The sequence below is a fragment of the Loxodonta africana genome, chromosome 6 (assembly GCF_030014295.1).
Source record: "Loxodonta africana isolate mLoxAfr1 chromosome 6, mLoxAfr1.hap2, whole genome shotgun sequence".
NCBI lineage: Eukaryota > Metazoa > Chordata > Mammalia > Proboscidea > Elephantidae > Loxodonta > Loxodonta africana.
Window position 1 is genome coordinate 38,339,987 of NC_087347.1, and position 19,682 is coordinate 38,359,668.

General features: G+C 34.4%; 2 protein-coding genes across 9 annotated transcripts in view; one reads left to right on the forward strand and one right to left on the reverse strand.

Moving 5' to 3' along the window:
- The window catches only part of METTL21A (methyltransferase 21A, HSPA lysine), a 30,983-nt gene extending 22,763 nt beyond the window's left edge, over positions 1–8,220 (forward strand). Inside the window, exons 3-4 of one of the 3 annotated variants that reach the window (XR_010322242.1) lie at positions 829–1,086; positions 3,392–8,220. Coding sequence is in view for 2 of the 3 variants with exons in the window: in XM_064286761.1 (XP_064142831.1) it covers positions 829–1,013 (185 nt within the window). In the remaining variant the exon portion in view is untranslated. Of the gene's footprint in view, positions 1–828 lie in introns of all 3 variants that reach the window. The other 2 variants (XM_064286761.1, XM_023542047.2) reach the window with 2 other exon arrangements.
- The window catches only part of CREB1 (cAMP responsive element binding protein 1), a 62,906-nt gene that overhangs the window by 6,686 nt on the left and 36,538 nt on the right, over positions 1–19,682 (reverse strand). For 5 of the 6 annotated variants that reach the window (XR_010322240.1, XM_064286760.1, XM_064286758.1 and 2 more), the window contains 4 exons: positions 17,715–17,815; positions 13,461–13,603; positions 9,133–9,315; positions 7,071–7,221 (listed from right to left, as the gene is read on the reverse strand). Coding sequence is in view for 4 of the 6 variants with exons in the window: in XM_064286760.1 (XP_064142830.1) it covers positions 7,071–7,221; positions 9,133–9,315; positions 13,461–13,603; positions 17,715–17,815 (578 nt within the window). In the remaining 2 variants the exon portion in view is untranslated. Of the gene's footprint in view, positions 1–1,137; positions 1,198–7,070; positions 7,222–9,132; positions 9,316–13,460; positions 13,604–17,714; positions 17,816–19,682 lie in introns of all 6 variants that reach the window. The other variant, XR_010322241.1, reaches the window with a different exon arrangement.

Consider the following 19,682-nt stretch of genomic DNA (forward strand, 5'->3'; position numbering starts at 1 on the left):
TCAGACAAACAGGCACATACTGGGGAAGACAGAAGCCATACGAAGCTCACCAAGAACCAAGGAATGCCTGGGGCTACTAACAAGGAAGGAATCGAAATAGCCAAGACCCTGATTTGCACCTCTAGCCTCCAGACTGTGAGAAAATAAAATTGTACTTTAAAGCCACCAAACTTGTGGTACTTGTCATACAGCAGCACTAAATAACTAAGAGAAGGATGTTAAAAATTCTAAAGGATTAAAAATATTTTTAAAAATTGCTAAAAAGTTTTTAGCAAACTACTAAGTGTAAACTAGTAAACTCTTCTTTAGCTCGATGTGGGCAAGGGCCAAATCTTATTCTTTATATTCTCAGCGACTAGCACAGGGCCTGGCATACAGTAGGTATTTTCTTGTTGAATGAACATGGAAGTTGAAAGGAAGAAGGGTCTAATCTTTAAAGAATTGGAAAAAAAAAAACAACAATTTACAATCACTCATTTACAACAGAGACAGTATAATGTGGCAGTCAAGAGTAGTGTCTCCAGTGTCAGACTCCTGGCTTTTTATAAGTCAGCAATGGGTTTGGTTTTTTGGGTTATCCCTTACCAATTATGTGACCATGGGCAAATTACTTAAGTTTCCTGACTATATAAATGGAAATAATAAATGAATATATGAAAAGCACATGAAATAGTGCCTGGCATTTTGTAAATATGTGTTAGCTATTATTTCTAGATAACACAAATGGTTGTATAGTATAACTTCATTAATATCTTCATCCCCACATAGCCTATCAATTCAAGTAAAAGAAGCATTTCCTTCTAATACAAGCTGATTTGTTTTTTTGAGGGGGGAACCCTGCATGTAATGTATTATCCAAGAAAGAAAGAAATGGACAATATATGACCCACTACATCACTCTACAACCGGACAAAATCTCTTTGGAAATGGGTTCTAAAGGCGCATCATTCCACTGGGCAGTGAAAAGACAAGCTGAGAAGTGCTGTGAGGCCAAGAGGGAAATGATGATCTAAAGGATGACGGGGAATGATGATCTAAAGGATGACGGGGAATGATTCGGAGGTCGATTTGGGTGTTCCGAGTTTGGTGAGTTCTAACAGTATAGACAGCATGTAGGATGTATGTGCACTTAACAACCTTATTTCAGTCTTGTTTCCCTTGCTTTCTCCTCTCCATCATCCAGTAGTTTATCAAAGGCTAAAGAGGAGACACAATGGTGAGAGAGAAAGGAAGCCTAAGTAAGTCTGAATATAAAATTTCATGTTAATGAATCCTTTTCTTTCATAAACTTCTGTAACTCTAGTTTTACAAATTCAAGACCCACAAGTAGAGTATCCAAATAAACTGTATCTATATGCTAGTTTCCAAAGATATGATCCTCTACACGTACCTCCCAACTTTGTCCCAACAAATTAGTACACTATAATGTTGTGAAAGATTAAATTATGTGTTCCTCAAAAAAAAAAAAAAAAAGAAACATTGGGCTAAGAAAATGCACTTATTTCTCTAATGCAAGATCTCCTGAATCCTTTGAATGTAAAAAAGGGAATTGAGACTCTCTATAAAGAGGAACTCTATGTATGATGTTCCACACCTAATTTCATTTACAATCCTACTTTAGTGGGGGACATTGAATATATTTCAAGTAACAGTGTCTTAGAAAGTTAGATTTACAAATGATGCTCAAGTCAGTCAGAGTTTAAAATATGCACATTTGGATGCAAATTTAATACAATATGATATACTAGCAACAGTTCTACACTGGGGATCAGGACACTTGGGTTCAGATCCTGGCTCTGACACTAAGTTGTATAGCTTCCGGCAAGTCCCCTCCTATTCAGGGACTCTACTCATCCGTCTTTTGTTTTTGTTTTTTAAAAACTAATCAATATGTACCAAACCAAGGTAGAGTTTAATTTTATACTGAGTATGCAAAGCCAGGGAATAAACGATGGATGGACCAGGAGAAGCATTTTTATATTAAAATAAACACCACTATATTTTGGAGTTGGAGACCTGGTGGTGCAGTGGTGCTCTGCTCATAACCATAAAGTCAGCAGTTCGAATCTACTTGCTCCTTGGAAACCCTAAGGGGCAGTTCTACCCTGTCCTACAGGGTTGCTGTGAGTTGCAATCGACTCGACAGCAATCTGTTTTGGTTTAATGGATTAGTCTGACGACAGTGTGAAGATTAAATTGACCTCTAAAATCTCTTTTAGTACAGAAATAGGATTTTATGATTCCAAGCATTACTGCAAACAGATGGCAAATTCTAAAATTGATTTGAGTGACATATTTTTAGAAAAAAGTTCTTTTCACATAATGTTTCAACCTTCTCCTCCCACATTTACTGAACTAATTCTTTGCCTCTACATATTTCACTTGTCCCTTCCCCTTTTCAACCATTAATCTTTCCATACTACAGCTTATTTCCTGTTGCCTTCGAGTTTGTGCACGTCATTCTAGTCTTCATTTATATGAATTGTATTAATTTAAAAATATGTATTGATACTGGCTTCTGCCCCTGGATGTAGAGTGCTGAGAGTGTCACTCCTTCTCTTACAGTGAAAAAAAGGATTAACTTCAAATTCATGAATTTTCTCAAGCCCATCAGATAGCTGAGACTATATAGTAAAGGACTGACCCAAAATCTAAGGAGACAGTGCCTTAGGAAGGGAGAAGACACAAACAAAACCTCGCGTGGGATAGATGCACTGGACAATTGTAAAAAGAGTTTACCTAGAATAGGTAAAAATTTGATGAAGGCCAGAGTACAGCCTGGTAGGAGTCTACATGCTTTTACAGGATTTTTCTACATAAACCTCATTGGACACTCATAGAAATGACTGCAATGAGTCCTAAGATGATAAAACTCCATTAGGATCCTCTCTCTACTACAGAACTGTGGCGGAAGGGCAACAACTGCCAGCCTTTGAGCCCTTGGTGAACGTTCACCGCATTTGGGGGAAATACAGGGGGACCCTACTCATGTGTCAAAAGGACACAGAAGCCAACTTGTAAGAGCTCTCAATGGCTAAAGCTGGAACAATCTGAACATAATCAATAATGACAGCACTGGATTAAAGTAATGAAAGAATAAAGTAAATATCCTTGAGCCCACACTGATAATAAATGGAGAAGGGACAAATTTTCCTTACAGAATTCCAATTAATAAATGTAGAAGGAACAAAGGAAATAGGAAATTTTCATTAGAACACCACAATAATACTTACTGCAGGTAAGATTCATTGATGAATGCCAAAAATATTTGGCAAAACTTTTAAAAGAAACAGGGTATTTGCATAGCCTCAAAGTATCTACCCTAAAATACAATAATTACTGTGGTGGTTTTAACATATGACCACAAATTCTTTCATATTATCTCCTCCAGGAACGTGAACTGGATTTGGTGTCTTACTGCCAAGAAATAGAGTATGAGGGAAAAATGGTAACTCTACAGTGGAGAAACCTGGAGTACTCAACATCAACATCACTAGTATCAAGTCACGTCACTAGTATTAAGTCATGCTTCTGATATGTACTCCCTGACATGATGTGGCCAGAAGGGAACACAACACCTCTGTGGTATTCTCCCCCCAAAATCCACCACCTCAGTTTAATCATAAGAAAACAACACATAAACCCAAATTAAGGGATGTTCACACACACACACACAAACGGTATCAGGGGAAACTATAGAATGTTAACATTTTGGATGGTGCCATTAGAGGTTATTAAATTTTTAGCTTATGTTGCCTAATTTACTTATAATGAATGTTTTACTTCTATAATAAAAATATATCAAAAATGAGATCATAATACACCTACACTTTGGTAACCTTTTTCCTTCTATGAACATCTTCCCATCTCAATAAAAATGCATCATTTTCATTCTTACTGGCTGGTTGTATAAGGAGGAATGGATGTACCTTAAGCTACACTTTAAACTTTAATTAACCCTTGTTTGGAATTTTTCAATTTTATTACATAAAAATTTTATTTCATATTTATTTTCTATGAATCTGCCTATTTATATTCTTAACTCATCAGTCTTCTGATCTTATTTGCTGAATTGTTTTCCAGTTTTTTGTTTGCTTTGATGCTTTCTTTTTCTTCTTTTTTCTTGATTAAACATAGTGGTTTTACATGTTTATATAGTCAAATATATTTAACCTTTTCCTTTATTGCTTCTGCCTTTAGGAATCTATTAAAATTCCCCTGCACCCTAAAATTTCAGAAAGACAATGGTGGTAGATTATATTACTTTCACAGTTATTCACTCCTCCCTCCCTGTGGGAAGAATATACATCCCTACTCCCAGTGACTTTAGACTTGTCTTTGCCCTTGCCTGTGCTTGGCCAGTGAGACACAAGAGGATGTGATGTTCACCACAATCAAGGAGACGCTTTAAAAAGCACTGCCCTTCTCTCTTTGCCACAAGAATGGCATGTCTTAAAAAGGTGCTGCCTCTTCAGCTGGGATCCTGGAACCAGGCAACATGTGTAGGAAAGACAAAGCAGCTGACTTGTAGCTGCCAAGGAGTAACATAACTGAGGAAGAAATTTTTGTTGTTTCGGGTCTCTGAGATTTTGTGATTATTTTTTCCTGAAGCAACACAGATGAGCATAATGACCATCCACATTTTCTTTTAGAATGTTTACCTGTCGGCTTCATTTTTGAGTATGGCAATTTGGATGGGGTAGAATTTTGGATCACAACCTTTTCCTATCAAAGTTTAGTTTAAAATAGGCTGTGTTCAAGGTACATAAGGGATATTCACTCTAGGGAATACATTCAGGAGGACAGTGCTTCTCTAACGTTTCCACGGAAGTAGCCACGATAGTAGAAGAAACTAAGTATGTTCCCCCAGGGAATTCTGAGGGCACACACCAAAGCAATCACTACTATTAGAGTTTTTTTCTAATTTCTTATTTTACCTTAAAAATGTTAAATGTTTTTCTCCCAAATCTTTGAGCAAAATGAACATTCATGGAAAGTGTTCCATGTTAACCTTCTTGTGCTGCACCTCCCCAGCATACTTCCATGTACTCCAGTTTGAAAGACACAGCAGGAGACCACTGGATTCCGGAATCTTAGTAATATGTACACAGGCTTTGGCACCAAGACAGATAGTAACAGAGACAGTAATAGGTTCAACTCCGAGCTCTACCAATTTCGTAATAGGTGTGACTTTCAGCAAGACATTTAACTTCTCTCTGAACTAATTCATAAAATAATATATATAAACTAGTTATGGTGCCTAGCACATATTAGGCTTTAATAAATGGTACCTGAGGAGAAAGGTCAAAGCCACAATATATAGAATTAGGAGGTTATCAGCAGACAGCTGTTGAATGAAATACGTGGGTATGGATGAAAGTCCCAAGAGAAAATTTAAAAAGTAGACAAAGAACCAGGTGAATAAGCAAAAGGAAAAGAGTTTTGAGAAATGAGTAGTCAGAAGTATCAAATATTCCACAGAGATAAAAAGGAATGAGAAAAAAATACAGGGGTTGCCAACTGGGAGGCAATCTGTACCTTTTGACAGACATATGAATAGTTTATAGTCACAGAAGACAGTTTACAGTGAATGAAAGCTGAAAAAGTAGGAGCATCAGAAATATGGTAATGAAGGCAAAAAGGGAACCATGGCAGAGTCAATGGGAATTTTCCTTTTTTTAGGATACTGAAACTAAATCCAAGTAAAAGTATTTAAGAGTCCATGGTATATCAAGGAGCGCTCCTGCCTTACAACTAGCAGAAGATATTTTAAATGTATAGTTTTCTTTATAATTAAAAAATACGTTTAAATATGAATGCAATGATTATCCTTCTGTTTAGTATTATAACTGAAATACTTAAGAAAATCAGATCCATAAAGCACAAATAAAGTCATTCAGCTTGTTTCCAACGCTTTTCCTAACATCCCAGAAAAAACTGTCATTTCTTATAGCCTAGATGTAATTTACTAATGCTCTGTGACAGCTAAGAATACTTTAGGAATGAAGAGGTTATTCTCAGCTAAAACATAAAATTGTTTAAAAACAAACACTGCAACAGAGCACTACAGCTGCAAAAGGATTTCAGAACTGTCTTTTTTGACCCTCAGAACAACCCTTCAGGTGGGTGGTGACATCCCATTTTTACAAAGGAGAAAGCTGAGATGTAGAAAGGCCACTGAGTTCTCTCAAAGTCACAGCTCAGGGGTAGTCAGGTCTTCTAAATTCAGTCTGTTTCTTTCACTTTATCAGTGTTTGAAGAATCTTGAGTAGACAGTAGAGGAATATTTTCACCAATTTCAAACTTTTTTTTTTATCTTTGTACTTTATTTTCATTTTCTTCTGTTTGTCTCAGAGTTGTATCCATATTAAAATAGTATTTAATGAATTACTTTCTTTTATTCTGTATTTTTGATGACAAAAGCATTTACAGCCATGAACCTACATTTGAAAACTGCACTGCCCACATTTAATAGATTTTGCTTTATAATATTTTCATTGTTGAAGACTAATTGCATCTATTTTAAGATTTATGTCAGTAACAAGGTATTCTTAGAATTTATTTTTGAAGAATCGTTATTTAGGTGTTAAATATTGAGTTATTAAAATTATGGATTTATTAAATAAATATAATATTAATAAAAACACAAACTGGCCATCATATATTTATTAAAATAAATTTAATATAAATAAAACAACATTTAATTTTAATATACATGCACCAAATTCTTGATCTTCTTGAACAATACTATTCAAGAAAAGAAACAATTTTAAAATAATCTAGTTGGTTAGAGCATATGAAGGTACAGCCAAGGATGTATATTAAATCTTTCATGGGGAAAGTGCATCAAAGAAAACTACTTTACGGTCAAAGATGAACTGATAATCCCATTAGACATCTTCTCACAAATGCAGCTTATTAAATAAGGATCTATCAATTCTACCAGGAAAAAAAAAAAAAACTCAATGCAAAGATCCTATTACCAGCAGATGACATGTAAACATACATGTTTGGCATAATTTGAAGATGTACATGACCTACAACAATCTAAGAACATGCAATTTATGTACCTGTTCTTCATCAGACGAACCTCTCTCTTTCGTGCTGCTTCTTCAGCAGGCTGCGTAGGAAGTGCTGGGGAGGATGCCATAACAACTCCAGGGGCAATCGTGCTAGTGGGTGCTGTGCGAATCTGATATGTTTGCACATCTCCAGAGGCAGCTGGGAACAACAATCAAAAAAAGCAAGCATAGTGTAAGACACTGCAGCACTGTGACTGGGTTAAACTACATGTATCAATCATCCATCTAAACATCCGTTTTGGATTCAAAAGGGGAAAAATGGAACAGATGATTCTGGCTAAAATGCTGAGAGAATCAGCACTCTGGGTCATTACTGAGAAGTAATTCCCCATTTGATATATTTATTAGTATAGACAGATGAAAGAGGTCTTAACCTCTGTTTACTAGTCCTTATATTTCTTTTACTGGAATGCAGTTCTATTCTGTTGATAACATGTTTACCAACCTTAATTCTAAAAGGTAAGTAGGGCACAGCCTGGATGATCTTCCTAGACATAGTCCTCAATGTCTTCCTTTGATATTGGTAAATTCATACTAAAAAATTTCAAGCAGACTCTTGCCACGACATAAAAACGACCATGATTTTTCATAAAATAGCAAAATGGAAGAGAAAATAAAGCATTATGGTCAACTATTATAAATTTCTAACTGAAACAAAACTGCAAGTATGAAAAAGTGGTATCAATGCCAATTATATTATTTGTAAACATTCTGTTTTAATGTAAATGATAATGGCTAAACTGGTATTTTATTTTTCTAACTAAATGATTCATCATTTATGAAACAAAACACAATCATTATTTGTCAAATTGCTTCTAAAAACAACTTATCCCCTCCTAAGAAACCTAACATTATTTCAAAGAATTTCAAGGTGTTTATAGAATTATCCATATTTAATATCAATCAAAATGTGTAGTTTGAATGGAAAAGATTTATATACTGAACATGTTACCATCTTCAAACTGACGTTCAGAATTCAAATTCACTGACATCTGCTTTACAATTTTTGAGTACCTGCACGTAAAGTGAAAAGGTGTTTTACTCCCATTAATAAGCAAAATATTATGTTCTTCAAACATTGTTTAGTAACAGAACATACTCTGTAAATACAACAAAAAAAAAAAAATTTTTTTTTTTTTTAAAATACAGTGGGGCCCTTTAAATAAATTATGACTCTCTCTAGTTGGTGTTTTAGGACTATTCAAAAGTTACTATCTGCAGCCAAAGGGCAAAACTCTAATTACGTAACATAGGCAAAATGCATTATTATGAACAAAAATACTTTCAGAAACAAATTTATTATTTCCTCAATTTGAAAAATTTCAATCTGGCATAAATTCTTGAAATATTCATATGGATTCAAAGAAAAATGCTCAACTCCTACCTATAAAGATTCTCGGAACAAGTAGGAAAAAAAAACCTATGTAAATTAAAAAGAAAAAAATCTATTTCTATACCTCATCAAAGATTTAACTACTTCCTTTTGCCCAGAGAATTAAAAAGTCATGCTTTGACCAGACTTACCTAGTGGTACAATAAGATTTTTCAGAATACAATGTTTTCATTTGAAATAAAAACTGATGATTTTAGAAAAGATGACCTAAATTTCTTCTGAATAAAAAGCAGAGAAACAGAATTCTGAATCTCCAAAAAATTTTATCAGCAATTTGACACATGAAAAAAAACTGAGGCCCAGAGAGGTTGGGGCTTGTGCAAGGTCATACAGCAAGTTCACTTACAGGGTTAGATCCAGAATCCAGCTTTTCTAAATCCTGATTTCATTTGCCTTTCCTCCTACCTACCTTGCTTCTCCTATCCTTGAATGCTAACAGTGTTAAAGACAGATATTTTACGTTCACACTGAAAATAGTTGTTTTTATGCCATGACATTTTGGTCCAATAGGAATAATGGAAGAATTCATGGAAAATGTTACCTATAGTGAAAAAATAACTACATTCTAACAGTGCTTTGCAATGATACTTACTTTTTCTGAGAGTTTAAAAATTTTGATCTTTGGAAAATTTAATCTTGAATTCTAAACTCCCTTACCTTGAACAACAACTTGGTTGCTGGGCACTAGGATCTGCTGTCCATCAGTGGTCTGTGCATACTGGAGAATGGTAGTACCCGGCTGAGTGGCGGCTGCATTGGTCATGGTTAATGTCTGCAGGCCCTGTACCCCATCGGTGCCATTGTTAGCCAGTTGTATTGCTCCTCCCTGGGTAATGGCAACTAAAATTCAATGGATTTTATTGTTACAAATCTAATATAAGAGTTTTACAACACACTAAATTCAATGTAGAATAATTTGAAAGATACAATCTAGGACAAAGTATTACAGCAAATAACATCACTAAGAAGGATTTAGTATAGTCAGGTAACTTTCTGCTCAAGAAATCCACATCCAATTTCTATAATAAAGCACTCTTTGAACCTCATTGTAATTTGTAATAATAATGGCCTGTTAATTTTTTTTTTAAGCAGATGAGTGGGCAAAAGTTAAATTCCTTTTAAAATCATTTGGTTCAAAGGTGGTAACACTTTGTGCTATATACTTGCTTCTATTCTAGTATTAATTACAAAATATTTTAATATTTGCTGTACCAAAAGTAAATAAATTTCTTGAGGGTAAGAAATGGGATTTATTTTTCTCTACTTTCACAAACTTAGAGCTGGGCACATGATAGACAGCTAATAAATGACTGTTTTAACATGTAATAAAGCAGCTCAGCAGTGCATTGTTCTTTAAATCATCTAGCAACACATGACTGTAACAAAAGTCCATTCAATGAAACAACTGATATGTTCAGTGAAACCTAATTATTATCGAGTCTCTCACAGAGTTTGAAATTATAGCTCAAGATCATCATTTAGAAAAAAGAATACTGCCACTTCAAAGTTACATATCCAAGCATTCTCATATAGGATGCTTTGTGGATTATTCATTAATTAACCACACTTGCCATTCATCTGTTATACAGTAAATTAATCAAGTTTAGCTCCATTAGTAGATATCTCGCTTTATTAAAAAACTGAAGTCTCCTTTTTGCTATAGTAGATGGAAAAAGTTATAAAGAGATTATTATTTTATTTGAAAGAAGTCTTTTAGATACCAGAATTAAGAAACATGATTGGATCCTCTGTAGCCACTCTCCTTGCTAGTATTTAAGTACTTCCAGAAAGAAAAGGCCCCCAAATCAAAATATTACATGTAAAATTGCATAAGAGATTTTAACTGAAAAGGACAAATTAAAAATGTAAGAAAGTCAACCTGTCTGACTTAAGCACAATGTCACTTTCTAATTGTATCTCAGAAAGGAATTATTTTGGAATCAACTGTCGCCAAGTTCTGGGAAACAATAATATTCCAAGAGTTACCTACACAAGGAAAACTGATTATCTACTGCTCAATCAAGAGACAGCAAGAGTTAATGGCTATGATTTGGCTAGTTTAGCAAATGAAACCCGTGGAAATTAGGACACCTGACATATACAACCTATCCACTTCAGTTAATTCTAGATGTTTTGCTTATCTTACACTAGAAACAAAATTATAATGTAGGGGAACTATTTCAAGATTAATTTTGCAAGATAACTCAAAAGAATCAGTAGGTTAACAGAATCAAACCACAATTTCTCACACAGAGTTATAAGAATAATCCACTGTATCTTCCTCTTGGCTGCATAACCAGCGAATTCAAGGTTCAGGGAAAGAAGTAACGAACTATATAACAGAAGATCTGAGTTCTAACTCACGTTCCACTGATCTCTTATTTGATTCTGTTATCTCTTCTGTAAAAGTAAAAAATATTTGCTTCTAGCCATTTCATATGACTGTTGTAAAAACAAATGAGATAATATATATGAAAGTACACTGAAAACCAAAGTCCAATCTTATCAAATATAGTTTTTTCCCAATAGTTTATTTATACACTTGATTACTCCAAAATAATTGCTGAGAGCTTTCAACAAAACCAAATCCACTGAAACAAGAATAAAAAGGCAGAAGTCAAGTAACTGATTTGCCTCTATGTGTGTACAGTGATTATATAAGGAAATCTAGCCTAAGGAAAGAAAATGCATAAACTTAATTGAGACTCTGGGCAGCCAAAATAAAGAGCAAAACATCATGGGTTACAGTTTTATTTAGTAAAACAAAAATTCAAGTTCACAATGACGGATATGCATTTTTCTACCTAAGAGCATAATCTCTCAAACAAGACATTACTATCGGGGACAGTGAACCAAGTAACCGATAAAATTACTAATAGTATTAATCAAAAACATATCTAATTTACGGAAGGAATGTAAACTGGTGTAGCTACTTGGAAGGGCAACATGGCAGCATGTTCAACAACTCCACCTTTCAGACGCTATCCACTGACACACTACTACATATATAAAGATATTCATGTAGCAATATTTGAAATTGTAGAAATGTCCATCATTGGGACAATGTTTAAATAAATGTTATATTTATACAGTGAAATATAATGCAGCTGTTAAAGAAACAATATACATAATTAGATGTGTGTCTATGTATATAGACAATGTTTAAGAATACATGACAATATGAGTATGTATTAGAATGAAAAGGAAGGGAGGAATACATATCAAACTCTTTACACGGGGGAGGGATGAAAAGGATCTCTGCTTTTTATTAATACTACACATTTATAGCCTTTGAATTTTGACAACCATATATTCATTTTATAATACATAAATGTTGCTGAGTATGTAAGTATTCATTATATTGATTCTTAAGAAAAATCAAGACCGTAACATTAATTCAGTACCATTAAGATCATGTATGTATACAGAATGAAGATAAGGGAGGAATATAATGAATAAAATTTAAAAAATCTCAAAGTATTAATCTCTTAAAACTAGAGATTTTCTGGTGCTTGAAGGGGTATGTGCCAAATTAAACACATAAGGGAGGGTGGTACTTTTTCAAACGTCACTTCCCTATTTGAGACTTTGATATGTTTCCTTTGTAAAGAGCATGATCCCTAGATCAAGTGAGAGTTGCTGCAATAGTGAGTAACTTATTGACAGGAGTATATGGTATCCCTCAGGTGTGCTGAAGTTGGGGGAAAATAAAGATCATGTATCACTGTCTTAGAACACACATCTTGAATAACTAAAATTATCTGGACACAGGGAGTGCGCTCATTAGACTAAAAATACACACACACATGCCAATATAGACAAAACCTCTTTATCTCTGACGACAAAGAACTTAAGGAGAAACACCACTGTGTTCTAGTGAACGTAGATACTGGACAAGAGGTTTAATCAAAACTACTTACTACGAAGTTTCAGTTTTGGAACAGCTAAAAAGATTGCCACTTAGGAATCTGTTTCTAATACAGCTGGAATGGAAATTAGTTATAGAAACCAAGGTTGAGCTGTAACTTGAAAAACAAGCAACTTGGGGGTCAAACTTTTAAATCTATTTCTGATATAGACTACCCCAGGGCATTAGAAGACTAATGCAGCAAAGGAGTTTCAAAGTGTACATTTAATTTGTAACTATGGAAGGGGGGTGGGGGGAGAACCTATATCATGAGCAGCACTGGGTTTAGTGAAGAAATCAAAAGGTGTAGGGAAAGAGGGAAAAAAGTACCATTCACACAAATGCTCCTGGTCAAACAAAAACAAAATTCAGCAAGTATCTTGTAAGAGATTTAGTTAAAGAAGAGATCAAAGAAGAGAGAACTAGGTGCCAGTCAAAGCTATCACTGAAATGGAAACTTTAATAATTTTGCTAGAGAAGCCTTTGCTTCCTGTGAGCGAAAGCAAAGTGTCCTCTTAATTTCAGCACTCCATATGTTTACATTATCAAAATTGACTACACTACCTTTTATGTTAAAACACATAATAAATAAATGCGCTGGTAGGGGGTAGCTACAACCATTCCCCTGAAATAAAGTAGGAAGATTTTAAAATGCTACTTTTAGAAGAGAAATAATTAAAATAGATGAATAATGAAAACATTTTTGGCCTTAAACATATCCAAAGAATTATATCTTTATCTGAACAAACAAATCCCCAAAACTCACAGTCTCTCTTAACATCATGTATTACCTGAGGACTAAAATCTAGCTTCAATTACCGGTTAAAAAATTTCTAGGGACCCACGTGTCTGCACAAAACAAAGGGACATTTAAGGGGCTTACATACTTGAGTCACCCTATCTTAAACCCTGAAGAAAAGAAACTACTTCAGTTAAAGACATCTGTATACTGAGCAATAAAGAAAATATAATAATGGAGCATGACTGACAGAAGACACAGCACATATAACTGCTGTAAGGATAATTCAATCAGTGGTTTCTCCTCTTGCTTTTGAAAACAGAATTATCTGTTACTCACTATACTGTCCACTGCTAGTTTGGTAAATTGGAGTTGGCACTGTTACAGTGGTGATGGCAGGTGCTGAAGTCTCCTCTTCAGACTTCTCTTCCTCAATCCTTGGCACTCCTGGTGCATCAGAAGATAAGTCATTCAAAATTTTCCTAGAAAAACACAGAACCATATTAATTAAAAGTAAAATATACTGGGTAAATATAAATAATGGGAAAAGATCAGAAAATGGCAGAAAGTTGCTAATACTTAGGATGGAAGTTTAAAATGGAAGAATAAACTCCAAATGGATCAGGGGTCTAAATGCAAAAATGAAGTACGCAAGTAAAAAAAAAAAAAGAAAAAAGAGATGACTTCTTCCTTAGTACGGGTGTTGGGAAATGCTGTAACCATGACTCAAAATCTAGGTAAATTAAAGATGAATGAAAATAACTACATCAAAAAAAAACTCTATTGCATGGCAAAGGACATCAAAAACAAAGAAGAAAATCACTAAAACTGGGAGAAAATATTTACATAAATCACAGATAATGGGCCAATATCCCTAACATACAAAGAATTCTTAAAAACTAAAGGGAAGACTAAAACCCTGATTTTTAAAAACGGGCAAAAAACTTCAACAATTTACATATATCCACATATAAGACACATGAAAAGATGTTTGGTCTTGGTCATAACAATAGAAATACAAATTAAAGTTATAGAGATGCCACTTCTCAACTCTCAAATTGATAACAATAAAGTATAACAATATATTCTGTTGGCGAAGCTCTGGGAAAAGAGACACTCTCACACTGCGGTCAGGAGCATACGATAGGTACAACCCTCAGGATTGGAATTTGAAGACATCTAAGAAAACTACATGTGTTTATGCAGCAATCCCACTTCCAGGCATTTATTCTTAAGATACATTTCAGTAACACAAAAATACACATGCGTAAGTTTATTCATCAGAGCACTGTTTATAACTGCAAAATATAGGAAACAACCTATATGCCCACACAAAGGATTGTGGTTGAATAAACTATGGTACATTCACATAATGGAATACTATAAAGATATAAAAAAAAAAAAATTGTGCAAGATTTTTATGAACAGAGTGATTTCCAGGATATTAAGGGGATAAAAGCAAACTGCAAGAGGGAATCTACAGTATAGTACCTTTTGTGTAAGAAAGCAAGGAAAATAACAAAACACACATATGTGAATCTGCTCATGTGTTCAAGAATAAAATCAGGAAAGTTATCTACTGGAGATGGGTCGGGAGAAAGTGAAAAGAATACAAGAAATGGGGTGGGGGTGATTCTAAGTATGCTTTCTTGTACAGTTCTGACTTTTGGAACCAAGCTAATGTTTCACATCCTCAAAAAAAGAAAACAAATGCAGCAAGCACGGGAAAAAAAACTCTAAAATAAAAAACAAACAAACCTTACCATGTTTCAAATAAATAGCCACACAGAAGAGGGAAAAACCTTACACAAGTAACCTCTGACGTGTTAAATTTATAACAAACTACTTTGAATTATTAACTTCAACAGTATATATATATAAAAAAAACTCTGTTCCTATATAGTGCTGTCCCTCCCCTTTTACGTTACCGTCACAAATAACATACTATAGCCAATTATATCTTTATACATTGTGTGCCCATTAACAGATTTATAATTATTGTTTTATGCATTTGTCTATCAAATCATATCAGGTAAAAAGGAACAGTTACGAACTAAAACTATATTACTACTGGCTTTCATATTTACCTGTTATTACCTTTATTTTTTTGTATGGCTTTGAGTTACTGTCTAGTGTCCTTTCATTTCAGTCTGAAAGACTCCCTAAAGTGTCTGTCGTAGGGCAAGTCTACTAGTGATGAACAGAGGGCATCCTTCTTTTGGTCCTGATCTTTGGGAAAAGCTTTTCATCTTTCACCATTGAGTATAAAATCATAAATGTCCTTTATCATGTTGAGGAATTTCCCTTATATTCTAAGTTTGCTCAGGACTTTTATCACTAAAGGGTGTTGGGTTTTGTCAAATGCCTTTTCTGCAAAAATTGAGATGATCATTTTTCCCCCTTTGTTCCATTAATGTGGTGAATTACATCGATTTTCTTATGTTGAACCATCCTTGCATTCTTGGGGTAAGTCCTACTCGGTCATGGTGTATAATCCTTTTAATACGCTGTTGGGTCTGGTCTGCTAGTATTTTGTTTGGTTTCTTCCCTTGTTACAAGCTTCGTGAGATTTTCTACTTCTTCTCAAGTCAGTGTAGGTATTTTGTATGTTTCTAGGAATTTATCCATTTCACTTAGGTTTTCCAGTTTGTTAGCATGTAACTGTTAATGATATTCTCTTATAGTCCTTTTAATTTCTTTAAGGTTGGTAGTAATGTCACCACTTTCATTTCTGATTTTACTTACCCAGTGTCTTCTCTCTTTTTTAAATCAGTTTAGCTAGGATTTTGTCAATTTTGTGGATCTTTTAAAGAACAAGCTTTTGGTTTTGTTGATTTTCTCTACTGTTCTATTCTCTATTTCATTTATCTCAGCTCTAATTCCCTCCCTTATTCTAAACACTAGGTGTTTACCAATGTATCCTTACACTGCATTGGCTTTTTTGGCAACAATGTCACATCACTGAAAATTAGCATAATTATCTTTTTCAAATGAATTCTTGATCCAGAATTCTATACTTGAATAACTGATTTTATTTTAAACCCAAGTTTGGAAACTTTACAATAATTAGCCCCAACATTTCATTCGTTTTGTTTCAGTGTATTTCCCTTGGCTGCTATGAACTTTCAAAATACTTATTCTTCCTTTCATCAGGGAATTTTTCTGTAAGGTTGTCATTTGCAAATCTGGTAAGCGTGGCTTCTATGTTTTTCAGCTTACTTGTTAATAAAAATACCAAGCCAGATGAGCCAAGTAGAGAGCATTTTGGGAACTTCCTCTGCATATAAGCTAATCACTATAAAGCTGGTTGTTCCAATAAAAATTCACCTCGTATTATGATATATGTCTCACAAGCATATCCTAATAACTTTTATTAATTACCATGCTATAATTGAGACATAGAGCCTGGTTTCAGAAATTCATAAACTTAAAACAAAATAATGGTACTCCACTGAGAAGGTTTCACTGTAAGCAAAGATATTATTACCTTTCATGAACTCAACTTTTTCTCTACGTATCTGTGGTCTCACAGCATCCTGCATTTGATTATTAATTCAGGTTTTAGTATTTTAATGACCTTCACTAGAATTTAGGTTATAAGCCAATTAAGGCAAATAAAGGTGAATTTTCTTCAATATCAAGCTCACTTTATGAGCTCTACAGCTAAGTTTTGCCTAGAACTTAAAATTTTTATATTTAAATATATAAAGAGAAACCATGTGGCTTGTTTCTTAGAACCTGGTTCCATCTGCTTCAGGATCAAAGGTGGTATATACTAATCTGAGATATACTTCAAGTCAAAACCTAACATTAGCTATATTTAAAACAAAAGAAATTAGGAGTATAAATACGTACAGCATATACTCAGGATCATAAAATTTCTTAAGACTTCAAAACCAATTTATTGGTATTCATCATTTAGGATCTTTAGTAGTGAGGACAGAGATAAAGGATAGTCTAGTAACCAAGTAAGGGCAGTAAAAAAAAAAAAAAAAAAAATTCAATATCTCTTTGGAAAATAGAAATAACTTATGCTAATAACAAGGAAGAATATTTTAACTTTGAAGTTTATTAAATTCTGAAATAAGCTTATTAGGGAAATTTGTAGAATTGTCCTTTCTGGACATATTTAATATAGAATTAATTTGTACATACAAAAAACAGTTTGGTCCAGCTCAGAGGCAAGATAACTTCTACAGCTCAGCACAAAAACTACAGTAAATTGCCCCTAAAATTTGAGGGTGTCAGCAAAACATCATTCTGACACAACTAGTAAATTAGCATAGTCTCAGAGCTGACATATAACTGGAAAACTGCTATAACCGTATCAAATGTATTTCAAACTTTCTAAAAGAAAGACAGCAGCCAGTATAGTCTACAAAAAGAGGAAAAGAAAAATTAGTGTTTATCCAGGATTGTTCAGAGGAAGAAATGCTCTTATTCCATAAAATAAGCTTCGACATGAGAGAAGTAACTTAAGATGAAAGAAATAATCCAAAGGCACTGACTTCAGCTGCCTTCTAACATCTCTTTACCTGCAACTACTCCTGCTTATCTTTGATTCTGAGTTCTTTTAACTATTAATTTCCATACCTGTAAGAAGGCCTCCTTGAAAGAATCTCTCTTCGTTTCTGGGAATCAGTAACGCTATCCACTGATTCCTGTGAATCTTCACTTTCTGCAATAGTAGAAATCTGAAAATAAAGAAGAACTTTATCTTGATAATCAAATTTAGTTCCCATAAAATTTTTATGAATTTTAAAGAAAAGTCAAATACAAAAAGATATATTTAAACCTTATAAATACTTCGATAGAAAAAAAAAAAATCAGTTCTTACGGGAGACAACCATACTCACTTTACCTACCTTTCCCTTTACTCTATAGATTATAAAAGATGAAGTCCAAAATCAAAACCAAACTTGTCACCATTCAGTCAATTACAACTCATAACAACCCTACAGGACAGAGTAGAACTGCCCCAACGGGGTTTCCAAGGAGCAGGTGGTAGATTCAAATTGCCAACCTTTTTGTTAGTAGCCGAGCTCTTAATCACTGTGACACCAAGGCAGAGAACTTAAATTTTTTTTGGTCAATATCAAACTTTTGTGATATCCAAATGCAGAGTAATCTCTTTTAGGACTCCATGTAATCAATCCTGAATGTATCAATGTTGTCAGTTATTTCCTTTCAGTTGTTAAAACTACCAGCTAAAGTAAGATTTCTGATATGAGGGAAAGAATGAATAACTACATACAGTCTTAAGTCTATATAACCCATTGCCATCGAGTCGATTCCAACTCATAGCGACCCTATAGGACAGAGTAGAACTGCCCCATAGAGTTTCTATACAAATATTTTTGTCTACTGTGTAAACACTTGTATATTTATAACTGTACTAATTAAGATTGGTGATATCACCACAACCTTCTGGACTGTGGTTTTTGGCAAGTTATAATAAACCCTTCCCCTGACAGGGAATGGAACAGAGTCTCTGATGCAGCAGGAGAACAGTGGGATGCAGATCTCAAATTCTCGTGAAAAGGCCAGGCTTAATGGCCTGACAGACTAGAGGGACCCTTTGTTAGCCCAAGACTGGAACCATACCTGAAGCCAACTCTTCAGACAGGGATTGGACTGGACTATAAGATAGATAATGATACTGGTGAGGAGTGAGCTTCTTGGCTCAAGTAGACCCACGAGACTATCTGGGCAACTCCTGTCTGGAGGCGAGATGAGAAGGCAGAGGGGGACAGGAGCTGGCTGAATGGACATGGGGGATACAGGGTGGAGAAGAGGAGTGTGCTGTCACATCAGGGGGACAGCAGCTAGGGTTATATAGCAAGCTGTGTATAACTTTTTGTATGAGAGACTGACTTGATTTGTAACCTTTCACTTAAAGCACAATGAATGAATGAATGAATAATTAATTGAAAAAAAAAAAAACCCTCTGGTTACATGTTTCAAAGTTGGCATGCTATAATTTTTATCAAGCAAAAATTCAAGGTAGAGAACGTGCATTTCTGGAAACTATCTCCGAACTGGAAAATAACACATGAATAAAGATTTTACATGGGAATGATAATAGTAACAGCAACTAGCATTTATTAAGAGCCCTCTATTATGTCCATTTAATAGATGGAAAAACTAAGACACAAACAGGTTAAATAACTCACCCAAGTCACAAAGCTAGAAAGTAGTGGAGCCACAAGGCATTTTTAGTCCATTTCTAGACTAGAAGTTCACTCACCTAGGCATACCTGTCTGCCAAATTTTTATCCAAGTTTCTTTAGTCTAATCAGCAGTAGGCTGTCATGCTCTTTACTGAGCTCAATGCTTATAATCTTGGTTAGATTTAACCAAGGCAAAAGCGTCTGTGTGGGTTAGCACCCTGTCTAAATTTCTGGCAATGGCAGTAAGAAAAAATATTCAGAAGCAGTGGGAAATTCCGAAGGTACTCTTTTTATGTGGTCTGAGGCTCAGGGCTCTGGAGAATAAGCACTCATTTTGACAAGGTTTTGTGATAAACACGCTCACTTTAAAATGAACTGTGTTGAGTAAATA